General features: G+C 32.0%; 1 protein-coding gene across 2 annotated transcripts; it reads left to right on the forward strand.

Moving 5' to 3' along the window:
* The first annotated feature begins 375 nt into the window (after nucleotides 1–375).
* On the forward strand, nucleotides 376–14,036 carry LOC125057904 (ER membrane protein complex subunit 1). 2 transcript variants are annotated; one of them, XM_047661856.1, is made up of 17 exons: nucleotides 376–532; nucleotides 611–726; nucleotides 872–1,009; nucleotides 1,884–2,082; nucleotides 2,311–2,644; nucleotides 3,289–3,481; nucleotides 3,564–3,680; nucleotides 4,613–4,627; nucleotides 5,437–5,606; nucleotides 6,540–6,686; nucleotides 8,220–8,387; nucleotides 8,788–8,892; nucleotides 9,329–9,524; nucleotides 10,785–10,937; nucleotides 11,135–11,311; nucleotides 12,173–12,406; nucleotides 13,019–14,036. In XM_047661856.1, the coding sequence occupies exons 1-17, from the start codon at nucleotides 390–392 to the stop codon at nucleotides 13,177–13,179; spliced, it is 2,766 nt and encodes a 921-aa protein (XP_047517812.1). In that variant the 5' UTR covers nucleotides 376–389; the 3' UTR covers nucleotides 13,180–14,036. The 2 variants fall into 2 exon arrangements, with proteins under 2 accessions (XP_047517812.1, XP_047517814.1); XM_047661858.1 differs by lacking the exon at nucleotides 4,613–4,627.
* Nucleotides 14,037–16,522: the final 2,486 nt, after the last annotated feature.

Consider the following 16,522-nt stretch of genomic DNA (forward strand, 5'->3'; position numbering starts at 1 on the left):
TGCATGAAGTATCAAGACAATAAATCATACTAACCTAAGAAATTCAATGACATTATGTGTTGCCATCCAAATGTTTTCAAATAATTCAATTCTCTTCTTTCATTAGCCAGACTCTAAGCCATTTCAAGCGCTTTATTTTATTTGAATGAATGTTTTACGCTGTTAATGTTTGTATTATATAATATGACTAGCTTATTGAAATATTAAACATAAGGAAACCTCTCTTCTATCTTTTACCGCATATAAAAAAATATTAATCTTAAAAAAATGAATCTGAACTTAATTTCTGAACGTATATTGAGTTGACAATTTACATAATTTCCTAAACCGTCACAATGACAACCCAATATTAAATTTTGGCAATTTACATTTTTAATGAATACTTAAAAATGGGGATGTTGTCTATCCGATTGAAGCGAAATTTTTTGGGTTTATTGAAATTTTTAAACAGTATGAATTGGTTAATCATCTTTTTTAGTTTAATTAATTTGTCAATGTGTATTTATGAAGACCAAATTGGAAAATTTGATTGGTAAATAATTAATGTTGAGGTTATAAGTTGTATGACTTAATTTGTATTATTTCTTAATTAATATTTAATTAATTTCAGGCGGCAGACGTACGTAGGTCGTATAAAATTTTCACATTTCGATACAGTATCAACTGCAAAGAAAATAATAGTAGCCACTGAAGAAAATGTACTAGCTGCCCTTAATTTGAAGACAGGTAAATTATTTTTTGTTCAATTCATTAATGTTCTGGACCGTAGGTTGATTTTGTACAAGTATTATTATGCACATTTAGTCATTGTTATTTTAAGTTTATATTTATAAATTTGAAGAATTATGGAGCTATTAAAAATATTCTACAGGTCAGGTGGTGTGGCGTCATGTATTCGAAAATGCTAGTCCTGGAGACATTCAATTATTACATTATAGTGATGGCGAAAAGGTGACCACAGTTACAGGATCCAATCCATACCTAGTAAGAGGTTGGGATCCTGCTACAGGTATGTTAGTTAAGGCTTTAAAATTGTTATATATTTATTCAACAGTAATACTCCTATGACCTGCTGATTTGTAATTAAGAATTATGTAATGGAACAATAATTGTTTTCTTTATACAACTAAGTATAAATTTAAGAAAAAAGAAAAGAGAATTTGTAAGTTACAATACAAACAATCACTTTATTAACAAAGTGAGCCAAACTCAGCTTTATGTTGCTGTCACTAGCATTCAGTGAATGCTACTATCATGGAGTGATAGCTATACATTGTACAAACAAACAAATATTTTAAATTAAAGTAAAATTTTAAATATAATAAAAAAATCTAATAACTCAAATACAAATTTCATAACAAATATAGAACATAAAATATCAGACAGTGAAACTAAATTCCCCTACCAGCTGACTGACATTCCAAAAGATAAAAGCAATGAGGAATGACATTACTCCTCCATTGCTCTGTAATAAACACTACCCCATTACAGTATCTCACAACATTGCTGTGCCAAACCAAGGTCCTTATTGTAATAAATTATAACGTAAAATATGAAAGGAAAGGAATTGCATAAGGAATGCAATAAAGGTTTGAGTATCTGCATAATTTTGTTAGTATCAGCACTTCACAAAGGTTTTCTTGGACTTCCTTTATTTTCTGAAGATATACAATTCTAATGTGGTGTTAGTTTTAGCCATATAGAAACAAATAGAAATCATTGTATTCATGTCTTCATTTTACTATATTCATAAACATTTTAATACAAAATGTTCAGTATAATTTTAATAACTTATCAGGAAAAACAAGCAGATACATCACTTTAATAGAATAAAAAGAAGACAAATAAAAATACAAATATAAATATGGAACTGTTAATTTTAGGTGTATTACTATGGGAGTGGCCAATATCTATCATAGATAATGAGAGAGCCCATTTATCAGAATGGTGGGTGCAAGATGGTATGCTTGTACACTTGCTACCAGCATTTGGCTCGCATCTAGAGGTTACTATGTATAATTTGATGACTGGTGCCAACAGAGGAGTTACATCAAAGTTACCAGCTGTTTGGACTAATGATGGGTGAGAATGCTTACAATGCTAGGGTAGTGTTAAATTATTTTTTTGTTGTTTAAAAATATAAAATGATAATATATATGATATTGTTTTGACCAAGTTAGTGTGTGCATTGTTGTTACTCTGCTCTATAATGAGAATGCAAAATTAATTTGATCCCTTACTGAATTTTTTGTTGTTAGGACACATTATGCAGTTACAATTAATTTCATACATTCCATATATTATTTTCAGGTGTATATTAACTCCACCATACTATACTTGTATATCAGGTAGTATGGGCAACTACATGATTTTATCATTAGATGTTACATCCAATGCGGTACAAATAATTAGCAAACCACTATCTAATTACTTTGGTGAAAAAGAAGTAATTGAAGGTAATCTACGCTCACTAGATGGAAAAAATGTGCTACCTGGCTTTATTATTGACGATAAAAAAGTATTATTGATCAAGAATAATGAATTTGAGCAATTATATATAAAGTTAGCAGAAGACAGCACAGTAACACTTGTAGATGCAATGAATGAGCTGACTTTGATACAAGCTTCAAGCGACGAACACAAGGTGAGTTTAGAATTATTTGTATAACTTTTAGAATCAATCCAAAGGAAAAAATATATATAAACCTATTTGTGCTATGATAAAGAAGCCTCTATAGAAAATGATGACATAATTCCCATCTTATCTAGAAGGTTACCAAAATGTTGTGTAGGCTATGAAGTAAATCTTAATATAAATAAATTACGTGTCACGTTGTTTGTCTGCTATGGACTCCTAAACTACTGAACCGATTTCAATCAAATTTGCACACCGTGTGCGGTTTGATCTAACTTAAAAGATAGGATCGTTACATCTCAATTTATGCCCGCAATATTATTTTATTGCAAAATATTTGTTTATTATTTGATAGTCACAATGCCAATAGATGGCTCTGTGTTGAAAGTACCAACGTTTCACATAAGCTACAATTTAATGGCATTTATTATTATTATAGCTTTTTTATTCCAAACTCATTAAGGTACAAAAAATATACAATACAATTTAATGGCATATCCACCAAAAAAGCATGGTGGTACCCATAACTGGTGTTCTCCTACCGTTTCCCTTGAATTGTTTACTTTGTAATATATCAAAAATCTTAGCCACAGCAACGCTTGGCCAAGTCTGCTAGTTATTTTATAAAAATGAGCAATTATTGGTATTTCTAGGGCTTTGCATTGTCAGCATACAATATAGCAACTGGCAAGGAGATTATGGATCTCCGTATAACTGAACCATCACTTCATATTCCTGAACCAGAAATACTAGAAGTAGTTTGTATAAATACAGCAAGGGAACAGCCGGCTTGCAGGATACTTATAAATGGAGCTGATGATGCACTACATCTTATGCAACAAGGAGGTATGATATTCATTTTTATTCATTATTGTTTGATACTACACATCTTGGATACTTGAAGTATGAAATTTTTTATTATTTTCAGGCCGCATAATTTGGTCTCGGGAGGAAGCACTGGCCAACATAGTGGCTGTTGAATTTGTCGATCTACCCGTCTCAGAAACCGATGCTGCACTGGAGTCGGAATTTGATCAAAAAGAAGGTATGTATGTGACTGACTATATGAGAGTAAAAGCTTATTTATAACATTATACTGAACTTTTATATTTTTTTAAATATATATTATACTAGCAGACTAGGCCAAGCGTTGCTGTGGCTAAGGTTTTTGTTATATTATATAGAAGTAAACTATTCAAGGGAAACGGTAGGAGAACACCAGTCATGGGGACCACCATGCTTTATGGTGGTTATGCCATTGAATTGTAGCTTATGTGAAACGTTGGTACTTTCAACACAGCGCCATCTGTTAGAATTGTGACTGTCAAATAATAAACATAATTTTTAATATAACAATATTGCGGGTTTAAATGAAGATGTGAGCTATCCTATCTTTTAAGTTAAATCAAATTGCACATGGTGTGCAAAATTTGATAGAAAAATAGGTTAAGTAGTTGTTGTTTGTCTGATATTGACTCCTAAAGAGTCAATATCGGACAAACAACATGACGCGTAATTTATATATAAGATTATTTTTGAAACCATTGCTGTTAAAGTGAAATTTATTGAAAAACTAGGTTTTTGTTCCCTAAAAGCTTATACTTTATAAGTGTGGAATATTAAATAAATTTCTAGTATGTATTCAGTTATCTATATTCCAACCATGGCAATTGCTATTTTGAGTACTTAGGCATGGCTGGTACAACAAATTATTGTTCATTGTAAAATACGCATTACTAGAGCGAAAACATGCTTTTACTAGATAATGAGAAGGAATATTACAATATTTTAGAATACTTTTGAATCAAGTTCCTAATAATTATAGTATTTCAATAGATGATTTACGGCTACGGTTTTCCCCACTCTGAATACAAGCTCAAAGTAATTCTATGTATTTATACGCTTTTAAAACCATAACTTATACAATGAAAAACCATATTATTGTAAAACTAATACAATTTAAATTTTGCTTTCTAGCCATCAAGGTGTACAGTGAGTATTATTTAATCGACTCTGCGTGTGTACTCTGACCTATTTATTTCCCTTTTTTTGTGTTGCTTGGTCTGAAAGGCTGGTACCATCTGTATACTCTTAAATGTTTTGACCTTTCTATTGCATATGTGATTATAGCATTTAGTGATATATTATACTGTATTCTAAATATGTTGTAAATAATTAAGCTTATAGGGATTCCTCCAACTAAATATATATAGTAGATAAAGAAAACTTTGCTATAGTACTGAGACCATATCATCTGTCATTTGTAATTTTGACAATTGACTATATCACAAAAAAATACTTTACAACGTTTTTACCTTTCGAAAATAAACAAATTTACATGAATTCTGAAACTAACAATAATCAAGTATATTATATACATACAAATAGTTACTAATTATATTATTATAGTGCATTTTTATCGCCATGTAAATAAATATTCTGTATTCATGTTTTCCTTCTATGCTTCTAATTAAAATGCTGCTTTCTATACCACATTTTATTTAAAACATACAAAAATTGAGAATTCATTCTCAATCTATTCTCAACATAATCTGTGTATGTATTTTTTCTTGATATTAAGTTTATTATGCATGTGTTTACGAAATATGTAATCAACTTATATAAAACTTTTTAGCGTATATAAAATTACTAATAAACAAAGGTAAATAAACTGTTTGGAATGCAAATAGTTAAGGAAATCCTTTTAACTTCTGCAAATCAAGTTTGAATTTAAAATAAAACAGTATACCCTAATGCAAAGTAAAATGTACCTTATGTTAATACAGTATGGTTTAATTTAGGTTCAGTATGGGCAGCATTCGTTCGTCGTCTATACACGCAGTACCAGCAGTTGCAAACGCTGCTACAGAACTGGCAAGGCGAAGGCCTAGAGGCGGATTCCCCGACGGCACTCGTTAGAGATTACTTCAACTTGCATAAGATTATTGTTCTCATTACTGATGTTGGAAAGGTAAAACTATTTAGACTTATTGATAGAAATAAATATCTAATTAAACCGTTTATCTATTATTTGTGAGTAAGGTTTATTTTATAAAATATTACATTACAAAATACAAAGAAAGCAAAATAGTTATTCCAAAAATAATTTAAAAAATTATTACATATTCTAGTCACTATAGTAAATAAACTCTTGCAAAATATCGGACACCTATGGAAATTTATAATAGTCTGTATACTCTTGAGGAAGATTCCCATTTCTATGGAGGACAATGCTCGTCTCCAACGTTCTGGCGAGGTAGAAGCGTAAATGCAAAAGAGATTAAATTGAAGTCCTAACCTCAATCCAATTGAGCATGTCTAGGATGTTCTAAAGACGAGTAATATGATTGCAACCTGCTTCACAAAACATCAGGGAGCTAAAAAGAGTAATTGCAGAAAAGTGGGAACGTACTCCTCAAAACGTTCTTAAAAACATAGTAGAAAGCATGCCAAGAAGGTTTCAAGTTGTGATTTTGGCAAGCAGCGGTCACATTCGTTATTAGGTTTAACTGTAACTGTATTTAATTTATAAAAGTAAAAATCTTCTTGTCTTTATTGCGGACTTCTTATTTTGAAACATCAGTTTCAAAGAATTCATCAAAATTGGCAGAATTCACTTCACGCGTATTAATTTACACGATTATAAGTATACAGACTACGTCAGACAATTATATTTCATTAAATTAACTGAAATCGACCTAAGAACGTAAATTTCCTTAGGTATTTACTCTAAAATACTTAACACCATATCAAAATACTTTCAGCAAGTCCAAGAGTGATTGTACTCATGTCTCTTTTCATCACAGCGTTAACACAATTCGACAGAAGGAGACAAAAGTTCTACCAACTCCACTAGCATTTGGCTACAAATATTAATAATAATAAATATATCTTTTCACCGTAGATATACGGCATGGACAATCTATCTGGTGAAATACTCTGGCATCGCTACGATGGTAACCTTAACACGGAATCCGTGGTGATGTTTACGCGGCGTACGGCGAGGCATCCACCGCATGACGCGTACATCACCATTATTGGGAAACACGAGGTATATTTTTATTTGAAAGTAATGTGGAACCAATATGAGTGAGGGTGAAGAAAAGAGCGTACCGACTCTTAAAAGGCCAGTAACATACTTTAGGTAGCAAGCTGGCTAATGAAAGAAGATAACGAAAAAGCGCGGCATTTTTTTTTTTTTTGGTATGGTATCCCTAAAACTTTGATATATTTTGTAGATTAAACTTACTTAATACTTGATTTTATTTTACTATTTTTTACATTGATAGTATACGTATTTAGTCTTTTACTATTTATACTTAAAATGACTAGCATTGCATGGAAAACTAAAACTATTTTATAAATATTTATTATAAAACACAGCTTTATTCGGAATAATCAAATCCTGCGAAAGAAACGAAATATTCTATCAAATAAAACAAAGTTTAGGCTATTATACCTGTATAAAATAGAAATAAAAATGAGTAATTGCATGAAGTATCAAGACAATAGCGCATACTAACCTAAGAAATTCAATGACATTCTGTGTTGCCATCGGAAAGTTTTCAAATAATTCAATTATCATCTTTCATTAGCCAGACTCTAGCATTGTGAGAGCGACTGATATTAACATAAGGCTACCACCAGCCCGTTAAGATTTTTATAAAATCTCAAACGTCGTTAAAATTGATTTAAAACGTCAAATTATAATAACAGTTGTACGCGAGTGTACACATTTAAACACAAGTTTAACGTTAATTTTCTAATTCGTATCTCAAGTCAAAATCTCGTATTGAGCGCTGTCAAATATGTCAAACTTCATACAGAAGAAATAGTTTGACAGCATTTGAAATTAGATTTAAGTTTGATTGACGTTCTAGAATACGGTCTAAAATACTCAGATATAAACCTGAATTTATGATATATAGATTTCACTAAGTACTTTTTATGATTTCCATAAAACCTCTTTTTAATTCCAATTTATAAAATTGTCACTTAAAAAATATTATTCTTACAATACCGTCGAGGAAGTGTTGTGGTTACATATAAAATAAATCATAGAGTTAGTCGGAGTTTAAACTCTTAACAACTACTTAGCTACTATACGCAAAATGTTAATACTCGGAACAAACGCAGGCTGCAATTTCCCCGTACTAGACTATCTAAAGTTAGTAATTCTTTTGTGGGAAAAGGGATAATCTTCTTTTATAAAATCCCAGAGGCTCTTTTATCTCTGCCTTTTAATAAATTTAAGAAATATATTAATATAAAGCTGTGTAAAAAGGCTTACTATAAAGTTAACGATTATCTAGTTGATAAAAGGGCCTGGGACTAGTGCTAGACAGGCTACTTCTAATTAATTTGCGATATTTGTTTTAAAATAAGTGTTGTTTGATGATTTGCTATTTTAAAAGAGTACCGAGAGTTTTTTACGCCGGCTTTTTCTCTCATCATACACTCTGTCTTCTTTGCCGATGAGTAGGGATTCCTACAGATTCAAATTTAATGACGTGGAATAAGTGATACCTGTCTCTTTTATTCAATAATAAACATATTTTATTTTATTTTTTATTATATTGCACAGGAAACAGGTAATGGTTATATAATAAGCCTAAACCCGATCCGCGGTACATTAGTGGGCGAAAGGGCGTTACAACTCGACGTGAGGTTGCAGCAAGTTGCCTTACTTCACGTCGCTGACTCGGAGAAACTTTACGCTCTTGTATTGTTGGACGAAGATGAAAGTGTACAGGTAATTTGTTTTAAATTATCGCTTTCTTTTATTTTCGTTAGTTGTTAGCGGTAATTGTTAATGGAATAGGGTTTCAACAGTTTTTCTTTTTTAAATTGTTTTTCAAAAGTATCTTATTGTTTTATTTACGCTTGTATCTTTTAAATGTTTTAATACTTTCACATATGTTTATTTACATTACTTAAATGTTTTACTGTGACGTATTTTTAATTCCATATTATAAAATGTCACGGTTTAAAGGTCATACTTACCTTAAATTAATTTTTAATTAATATTTTCTTCATAATAGATAAAAGTGAAAAAACATTACCTATTATCTGGTAATTTTATTAGGTAATAGTATGTTTATAATACCTATTTACGGTTTTAATTAATAACTTAAACGTAAAAAATGTTTCAGGTATTCCCAGTCTCTGCAGCGCCGTTAGTTCGAGATCTCTATATGTATGTCGCCGACAGAGATACAGGCAAAATGCAGGGATACACACTCAGATATAATGGCAAGGTAATATTATTTCAGTTTACTCTATACACATTGAAACTTATAATAAATAGTCTGGCTTTCCCTGTAAGATTGTAAATTATTTGTTCCATTAAAGTTTCTAGACATGCGATAAATGACTTTGCAAATACGTCAATGTTATATTAATAGTGATTGGATCCAATAATGTTTCAATTGTTAGTGTAAAGTCTATGTGCCTATCAGCCGTTTTGTTGAGCTCATCTCAGTGCGTTGTTATAAAACGTGAATTAAAATTAGTACCGTGTTTGTTTCCATGGTTACAGTAGTATAACCATATAAAAATGGTAACCATAGCTAGGAATACTTTAAACCACGTTTAATAACACCGTCAAAGTTGTCAAATAGAATATTTGAACCTTATAATATTTAAAATTAAAAAAACGATATTAAATTTGCTTTATTTGTATCTATTTTTCAGCAAGTTATAGCCCAACGTACGTGGTCGTTGAACTTGGGCGGGTCTGGTGCACGCATAGTAACGATCGCGGGCAAGAGTCGCAACGAACGCGTGCACTCGGCGGGGAAACCTTTGGCTGATCGGAGTGTATTGTATAAGTACTCCAACCCTAATCTAGTGCTTGTACTGTTGGAGAGGCCTGATCCAATACATAAAGGTACTGTGTGTGTGTGTAATTCTATTAATATTATAGACACTGGTTGTATTTTGTATGTGTGTAATAAATATACCTAAAACTACTAGAGCGATTTACAAATCAATAACTAAATGCTACATTATTCTTGAGTAACATAAGCTAATTATTTCCAAAATATTTGCTATACTTGCGAAGCTAGGACATGCTGGTACTTATAAAAAAACTATTGATACTCTTAATCGTTTCAACTTTAGTTTCTTGCAAAATTATACGATTTCACTTAAAGCGCTAATCTCTGGAACTGAGACTGTAAATTATATAATATCTTGCTACGACCAAATAAACGCGAATGAAACTACCAGTGACATCTGGTAGAAGTGGAATATTTTATTACAATAAGTGGTATGTCTTATTTTACGCTTCGTTATTTTTCTTATAGATGAGTTATCGGTCCATAAAGCTACGATTTCCTAGAAAAGCGGTTTACATTTTACGGTTGCTAATAACGGCCGCCTTTACGGTGGCCAAACTGTGGTTTCCTAGAAAGTAGTGCGACCGTATTTTTTAAGTGTTATTCCAATTTCGTTTCACAAATTTTGCTTCATCTGAGCTTGTCTGTACTCTTTGGACTTGATATTGTACAAAGCTTCATGATTTTTAAGAAAATCAATTAATTGTTCATCGTTTTTGCTCGTCCAAGTTATTGTATTAATTAAATATGCGCAACGCTACACGTGAAAAACGTTGAACTACTGTTTATCACCGGTATGACGGCCGTCATGCAAATGACAGCACTGCTATTTGATGTTACGGTGACACTCAACGTTCTCTAGAAAACCTACTCCGATGTTATTTATAGACAACGTATGGGTGACGTCACCCAACGTTGCTTTATGGCCGTTATATAACGGCACCGCTTTTCTAGGAAACCGTAGCTTTACAGGTTGCAATGTAGCGTCGGAAAATTCCCGCAATGTTTTTAAATTTTACGAGTTAAACAACTGATAGTTTTAATTGTTTGCATTCAAATGATATGTTATGATATGATATGATACGTCCAGTGTTCGGAGGCCTAAAAAGATGTTTTTGACCTTGCTCGAACTGTTTTCAACTTGATGACTGCAAGATATGATAAAATTAAATTCTCCATTTTAAACTCTTGAACATTTGATTTCAACGATAATTGCATTTTGTATGAATTGAAAACCGATAATAAATTTATTTGCATGTGGCGAACAAGAACATCACTCCTCTTTTTCCATTAAACAATTTTTTTTTCAGATGTAGTAACAGCGGTAGCTGTAGATGGGGCATGTGGTGCAGTAGTAGCGGCGTCTACGCACCGACGGGCGCGTGCGTTGCCTCTCGCCGTACACGCGGACAACACGATCGCTTATTTATATAGAAGCGATAAACATCGACGATTGGAGATTGGTAAGTGTCATATTTATATAGTCTTTGATTTTATAAAATGTAAGAAATGTTTTTTTAATTTAAGCGCTTAGAAGTGAAAACATCAATTAAATTAGATATTAGAGATTTAATAAATACATATCGATACTAATTCTAAAATATATTTATTTCAGACAAATTATTTCACATTTATTAACATTCATAAAACCTTTTTTCAGCCACAATGGAATTATATGAAGGCAAAGAGCGTTGGCTATCAGCAGGCACGCACTTTAGTTCGTTTGCCTGCGCGCGCGCACCGAGCGTAGAAAGACAAGCGTATATCTTACCAGGTGCCCTCACTGCGTTGGCTTTTACAACTACGGAACGAGCTATTACGGATACGCATCTATTACGTAAGGATTTTTTTTAAAATCTTAAAGTTATTTTGAGATCTTTTGCTATCAGTTAACGCCCGAACCCAATAACCTATATCAATCCATAATCCACCATCTGAGATAGTAATCTTAAGCCAAATGTTGTAACAAGTGTGCCAATACCCAATCGACGGATTGTAATAGCCATCTGTCGATACAAGCTATCCATCGGAGGTGGTATCGGTGTCTGTGGATAGACCTTTGTATGAAAATGACAGTTGAGGAAAGCTCGATTTCAACAGTTAATTATTTTAACAGATTTTAACTTACACCAGTTTTTTAACTAATTAAAAAAAACTGTTTGTTATGTTTTAAACGTAACATGTATATTTTAATGTTTATTTGTACGGTTTTATTTACTTTATTTGGTTTACATTGATTATCAAATATGAGTGAAAACTCAGTAAAATGGAGCGACAAAGAGCATTTTATCCGTCGCCAAAAATGGATTGTCTTCGTAGGGTTTGGTTATTGGGATGCAGATAGGAGATCGATCGACTGTCTCGGTCTGATCTAAGATTGTTTTTAATCTAAGTTTGTGGATTGATTATTGGGCGTAAGTGGCTTGCCCTTCAAAAACGTAAAGCGGCGTCACCTTGGGTGCTACTAAAATTATTAAAATCCATCAATATTTCTGCTTATGCAAACATTATCAGTAAAAAGCTGCTCATGACGGGAAAGATAATGTAATGAATGTAATAAACTAAATTATTTTAAGTTATTTTCTTATTATTCTTTTAATTAAATTATTTGTTCAAAAGCGCAATCAATCAATCAATGCTATTCACAGTATTTATTTATGATACATAAAATAATGACTCACAATTCCTGTATCTTCAGTCGCCCTATCGACGGGGAAAATATTGGAGCTTCCCTGGTCGTTTGTGGAGCCCCGTCGACCTCTATCCCCTACAGGAGAGCATCGGGAAGAGGGATTGATCCCCTATGCACCCGAAGTGCCCCTGCCCTCTGAAGCCTCATTGAACTATAACCAGACAACTCACCGAGTCAGAGCTATATACGCGGCCCCATCGGGGTTGGAGTCTACCAGTTTGGTGCTTGCAACTGGATTAGGTATTTATCCACGACCTAAAAACACAATAAAAAAATCAATGGCGCTACAACCTTTTTAGGTCTGGGCCTCAGATTTTGTATCAGAATAATGATCATTAGTCAATCTATTAGGTGATCAGCCTCATGTGTCTGACACACGACTTCGACTTTTGGGTTTAAGGCATGCTGGTTTCCTCACGATGTTTTCCTTCACGGTTCGAGCGAATATAAATTGCGCACATAGAAAGAAAGTCCATTGGTACACGGCCGGGGATCGAACCTCAGGACCTCAGGGATGAGAGTCGAACACTGAAGCCACTAGGCCAACACTGCTCGTAATACACAATCACTCATAGTAATATATATGTTATATTTATATTTATCGTAGAACTTCATTCAAAACTAATAACGTTCGCGTCTATGATCATAAAAGCACTTTTATACTAATTTCAAATTTTACCAGTTGAAAGTAAATTTTTTGCTTACAGATTATATTATATATCATTATATGTTTAGTTTGTATTTTTTTCGAGGAATATATGTTATCCACGCAAACGGATTCAATAATTAATTATTAAAGATTTGGTACAGTTGTATTGTTTTTATTTTTTTTTATTTTTTTTTTGTTTTCAGATATATTCTACACACGAGTGGCCCCTTCGAAGACATTCGATCTCCTCAAGGATGACTTTGACTATCACCTAATAACAATAGTGTTGGGTGCGCTCATAGTAGCATCGTACAGTACTAAATATTTCGCTTCTAGGAAAATGCTTAAACAGGCGTGGAAGTGATACTTTCGCTCTACGAGGAATTTGAACTGTTTTAATATAGGTTTCTTAAATAATTCAAATCCTTTGGTCGAAATTTCTAGATCTTATCGCTTCTGCTGTAATAAAAAAAAATCGATACATCTTTTAAAGTGCCGTGAACTTAACTGGTTAACAGTAACTACAAAACATTGTCTTATTATTAAGGATAGCTAAGTATTAAAAGCAATATTAAACTATACGGTTAATATATTATATATGATAAACCTCCACTGCCAAGCTTTCAGTTCAAATTCCTTTGTGTGTGTGTGTGTGTGTGCATAGATTAAGTTAATATCGGCCATAGACAAAATGGTGCTAATTCCACAAGACCTTTGTATGAAACTCTTAACATCTCTAAGGATTCCTAAAACTTGCTTAACACCAATAAATAAGCTGAAAACTCTCATATTAATCTTAAAATGATGAAAATAGTTTAGAAAAATAAATGTTTTAATTTAATAAAAAACTATAGAAAATCAGAATTAGCACCAAACGTAAGTATTACTTGTCTCGAGTTAATACGACGTGAATGAAACAGAATGATCGTGCATCTCTTTCTTGTCTATGGCCTCGGCTGACTCTGCCAAAGAATAGTACTGAAGAATTAATAACGGTGAATTTGGAAACAGTTAACCATAAGGTTATGTAATAACTAAAACCTTCCGCACATTAACTGAAAAATTATACTATTACATACCTATTTATATAAACAATCAGTTATCGGGATTTTAACCAATTACTATTTTTGACATGAGTAAGCCGGAAGATCTAGTTAGCTGGAAAATCTTGGTTACCATAGCAACGCTGTCATATCGTTGTTATGGTAACAAAATGTAACTTATTGTAAAGACTTTTAAGGCTACGGCTCCATAAAAGGTATTTTTATATTAAAGACTAATAATATAACTTATAAATTCAGTTTAGATTATAACTAGCAAAACTGATAGAAGGTAGTAGTTATAGGTCGGTTATCGAAAGCTGGCGCGTTCACAGTACTAACACTAATGCAATTTCACTATACAGTATGTTTAAAAATATTACTTTTTTGCCAAGCTATATATTTTAGTCTACTCTGGTTTTAGTAACCCACCCAGGGTTGTAAATAAATAAAAATGTGTCAAATGCATATAAATATTATGTGCATACGTGGATCCAAAAGTTCTAAGCCCGACCAAGAACGTATAAGAGTAGTTTGTGTAAATAATTTTTCATTTTTCGACATAAACTCCATCTAGCTCAACACACTTCACTTTTACTTCACTAACTATTTTTTCAATACACCTCTTAGAAACCCCAGTCGCATCTGATGTCAAATTAAATATAAAAAAATTTCATTAAACTGTTTTTATTAAGATGCTTAATAATTAAAAACATTGTGCACCATTTCACGAGATTGCCCTGGTAATGTTTGAAAGAAGATCAACATGTATAAAATAATAATAATATAATACAGTAAAGATCAACATAAACAGTAGCAAGAGAAAAACAATAACTGTCTCATTTATACTCATAAGCTTGACCGAGCGCGAGAGAGACGGACAGTCTTTTCATGATGTATTTGTGATTGTATTTCAGTTTGACATCACGTCTCGCGCTTATTCACAGACACTACACAAGCACAAAGTGTAAATGTGTTGAAGCCGCCAGCTTTACATAACATACCTATAGTAGTTACGCATTTATAACAAACATTTTTTATCTAGTCCTTGGCCAAATGGCGCCGTAGCTTTAAAGTTAACTTTGTAGTGAACGCTTAAATCGAACAGATTTTAAGTTTAAGTAAATAAGTTCATGATGAACTAGAAATTTTACATATACTATATACTAAAATAAGGAAGTATCACCAAATAGGTTAAATTTTAACAAGTGCGAGTTAATATAAATAAATATTTAACTATCATTTATAAGGTAATGGAATTGTTTAGTCTCGAACTCTCGGATCGGAATGTCGTAAATTAATTTTAACACGAAACATTAATCCGTAGACAATAAATGAATTCAAGATGGCGTAATGACAATGTACAAATGTGTTGCGTATATTCTTTTCATTGGTCACGCCTTATATCAGAATAAATAGGATTTATTATACCGTATTATAATAGCTAGTGCAATTTAATTAATAGGGTGGTATGTAATTGTTAAGACCATTCCAAACGGAATTTATTTGAATATTTAATTATGGTTTTTGTAGATTTAATTAAGTATAATTCCTGGGTTTGTGCTTGTGCATCGAATCTATACATTGGGGTCCGTGTACCGTTAACAAATAAAAAGCAAGCCAGTTATGATCACGTAACTTATACACGATAAATCGTCATGATGATGTATTAAAAAAAGGGTGCGTGTACTTATGTACGCACGTAAGAAGTTATACTTCTTTGGCATTATTAAAATTATTTTTTGATTGCATGCAAATAATTAATTACAATTAAATAATCAAAGACTGGAAAAGGAGTCATTATAGTCAATAAAGTTCAGTTTATATTTGAAAATTGTAATTTAATAAATACATATTTATTATTATTCTCTTACGTTATGTGTAACATAAATTATATTATTATTCGAATGTTGTTTTTAAATTATGTCCAATTCCGTAGCATCTTCCGTGGGCAACTTCATTCTGTTAATTTTGTGTCACGGTGCGCGCGCATCGTAAAATTTCACTCTCATCAATTTTTCGTAACGCACCTAAAGAAGTATAACTTCAAAAACCGGTATTTTTTGTATCGTATGAAGTCATGAAGGCCAGAGAGACGATGAGATCCCGATAACAAGTCAGCAGGGATGGCATGGGAAATTATGAATATAGGCAGGTTTGAAATGTTCATAAGGTTCTTGAAAAGTGAAATTAGTAATTAAACGCCATCTAGGTGCAGTCGTATGAAGTTTTATATGAATACAGCGCCATCTATGTACAGCAACTTTAATTAGGTGTTTGGTTTTTGTTTGTTGGTCTATTGCTAGATATCTTTTAGGGTGCAGCTAATCATTTAAGATAAAAAGAATAAATTCGGAATATATTAAAAGTTTTATACTGTAGGTAGTATTATGTAGATCTATTTTATATAACATAACACCAATGGTAAACTAAATTTTCAGCGTAAAAATAAAGTTGCGTCTAAGTATAGCAATTTTAGTAGAATTTATCTTGGTAAATTTGCATTCTCTAATAAGTAATACTATTACCCCCTATTCATATAAATTTAATATATTCAAGCGTCTCTTTTAATTAAATATTATTAACGTTTTAATGGCAAGATCCCCCAGTCAGTGATTTATCATAATTTGTTTTAAAAATAAAGTTAATCTCCTTTTCTTCTACTTT

The sequence above is a fragment of the Pieris napi genome, chromosome 17 (assembly GCF_905475465.1).
Source record: "Pieris napi chromosome 17, ilPieNapi1.2, whole genome shotgun sequence".
Lineage (NCBI taxonomy): Eukaryota > Metazoa > Arthropoda > Insecta > Lepidoptera > Pieridae > Pieris > Pieris napi.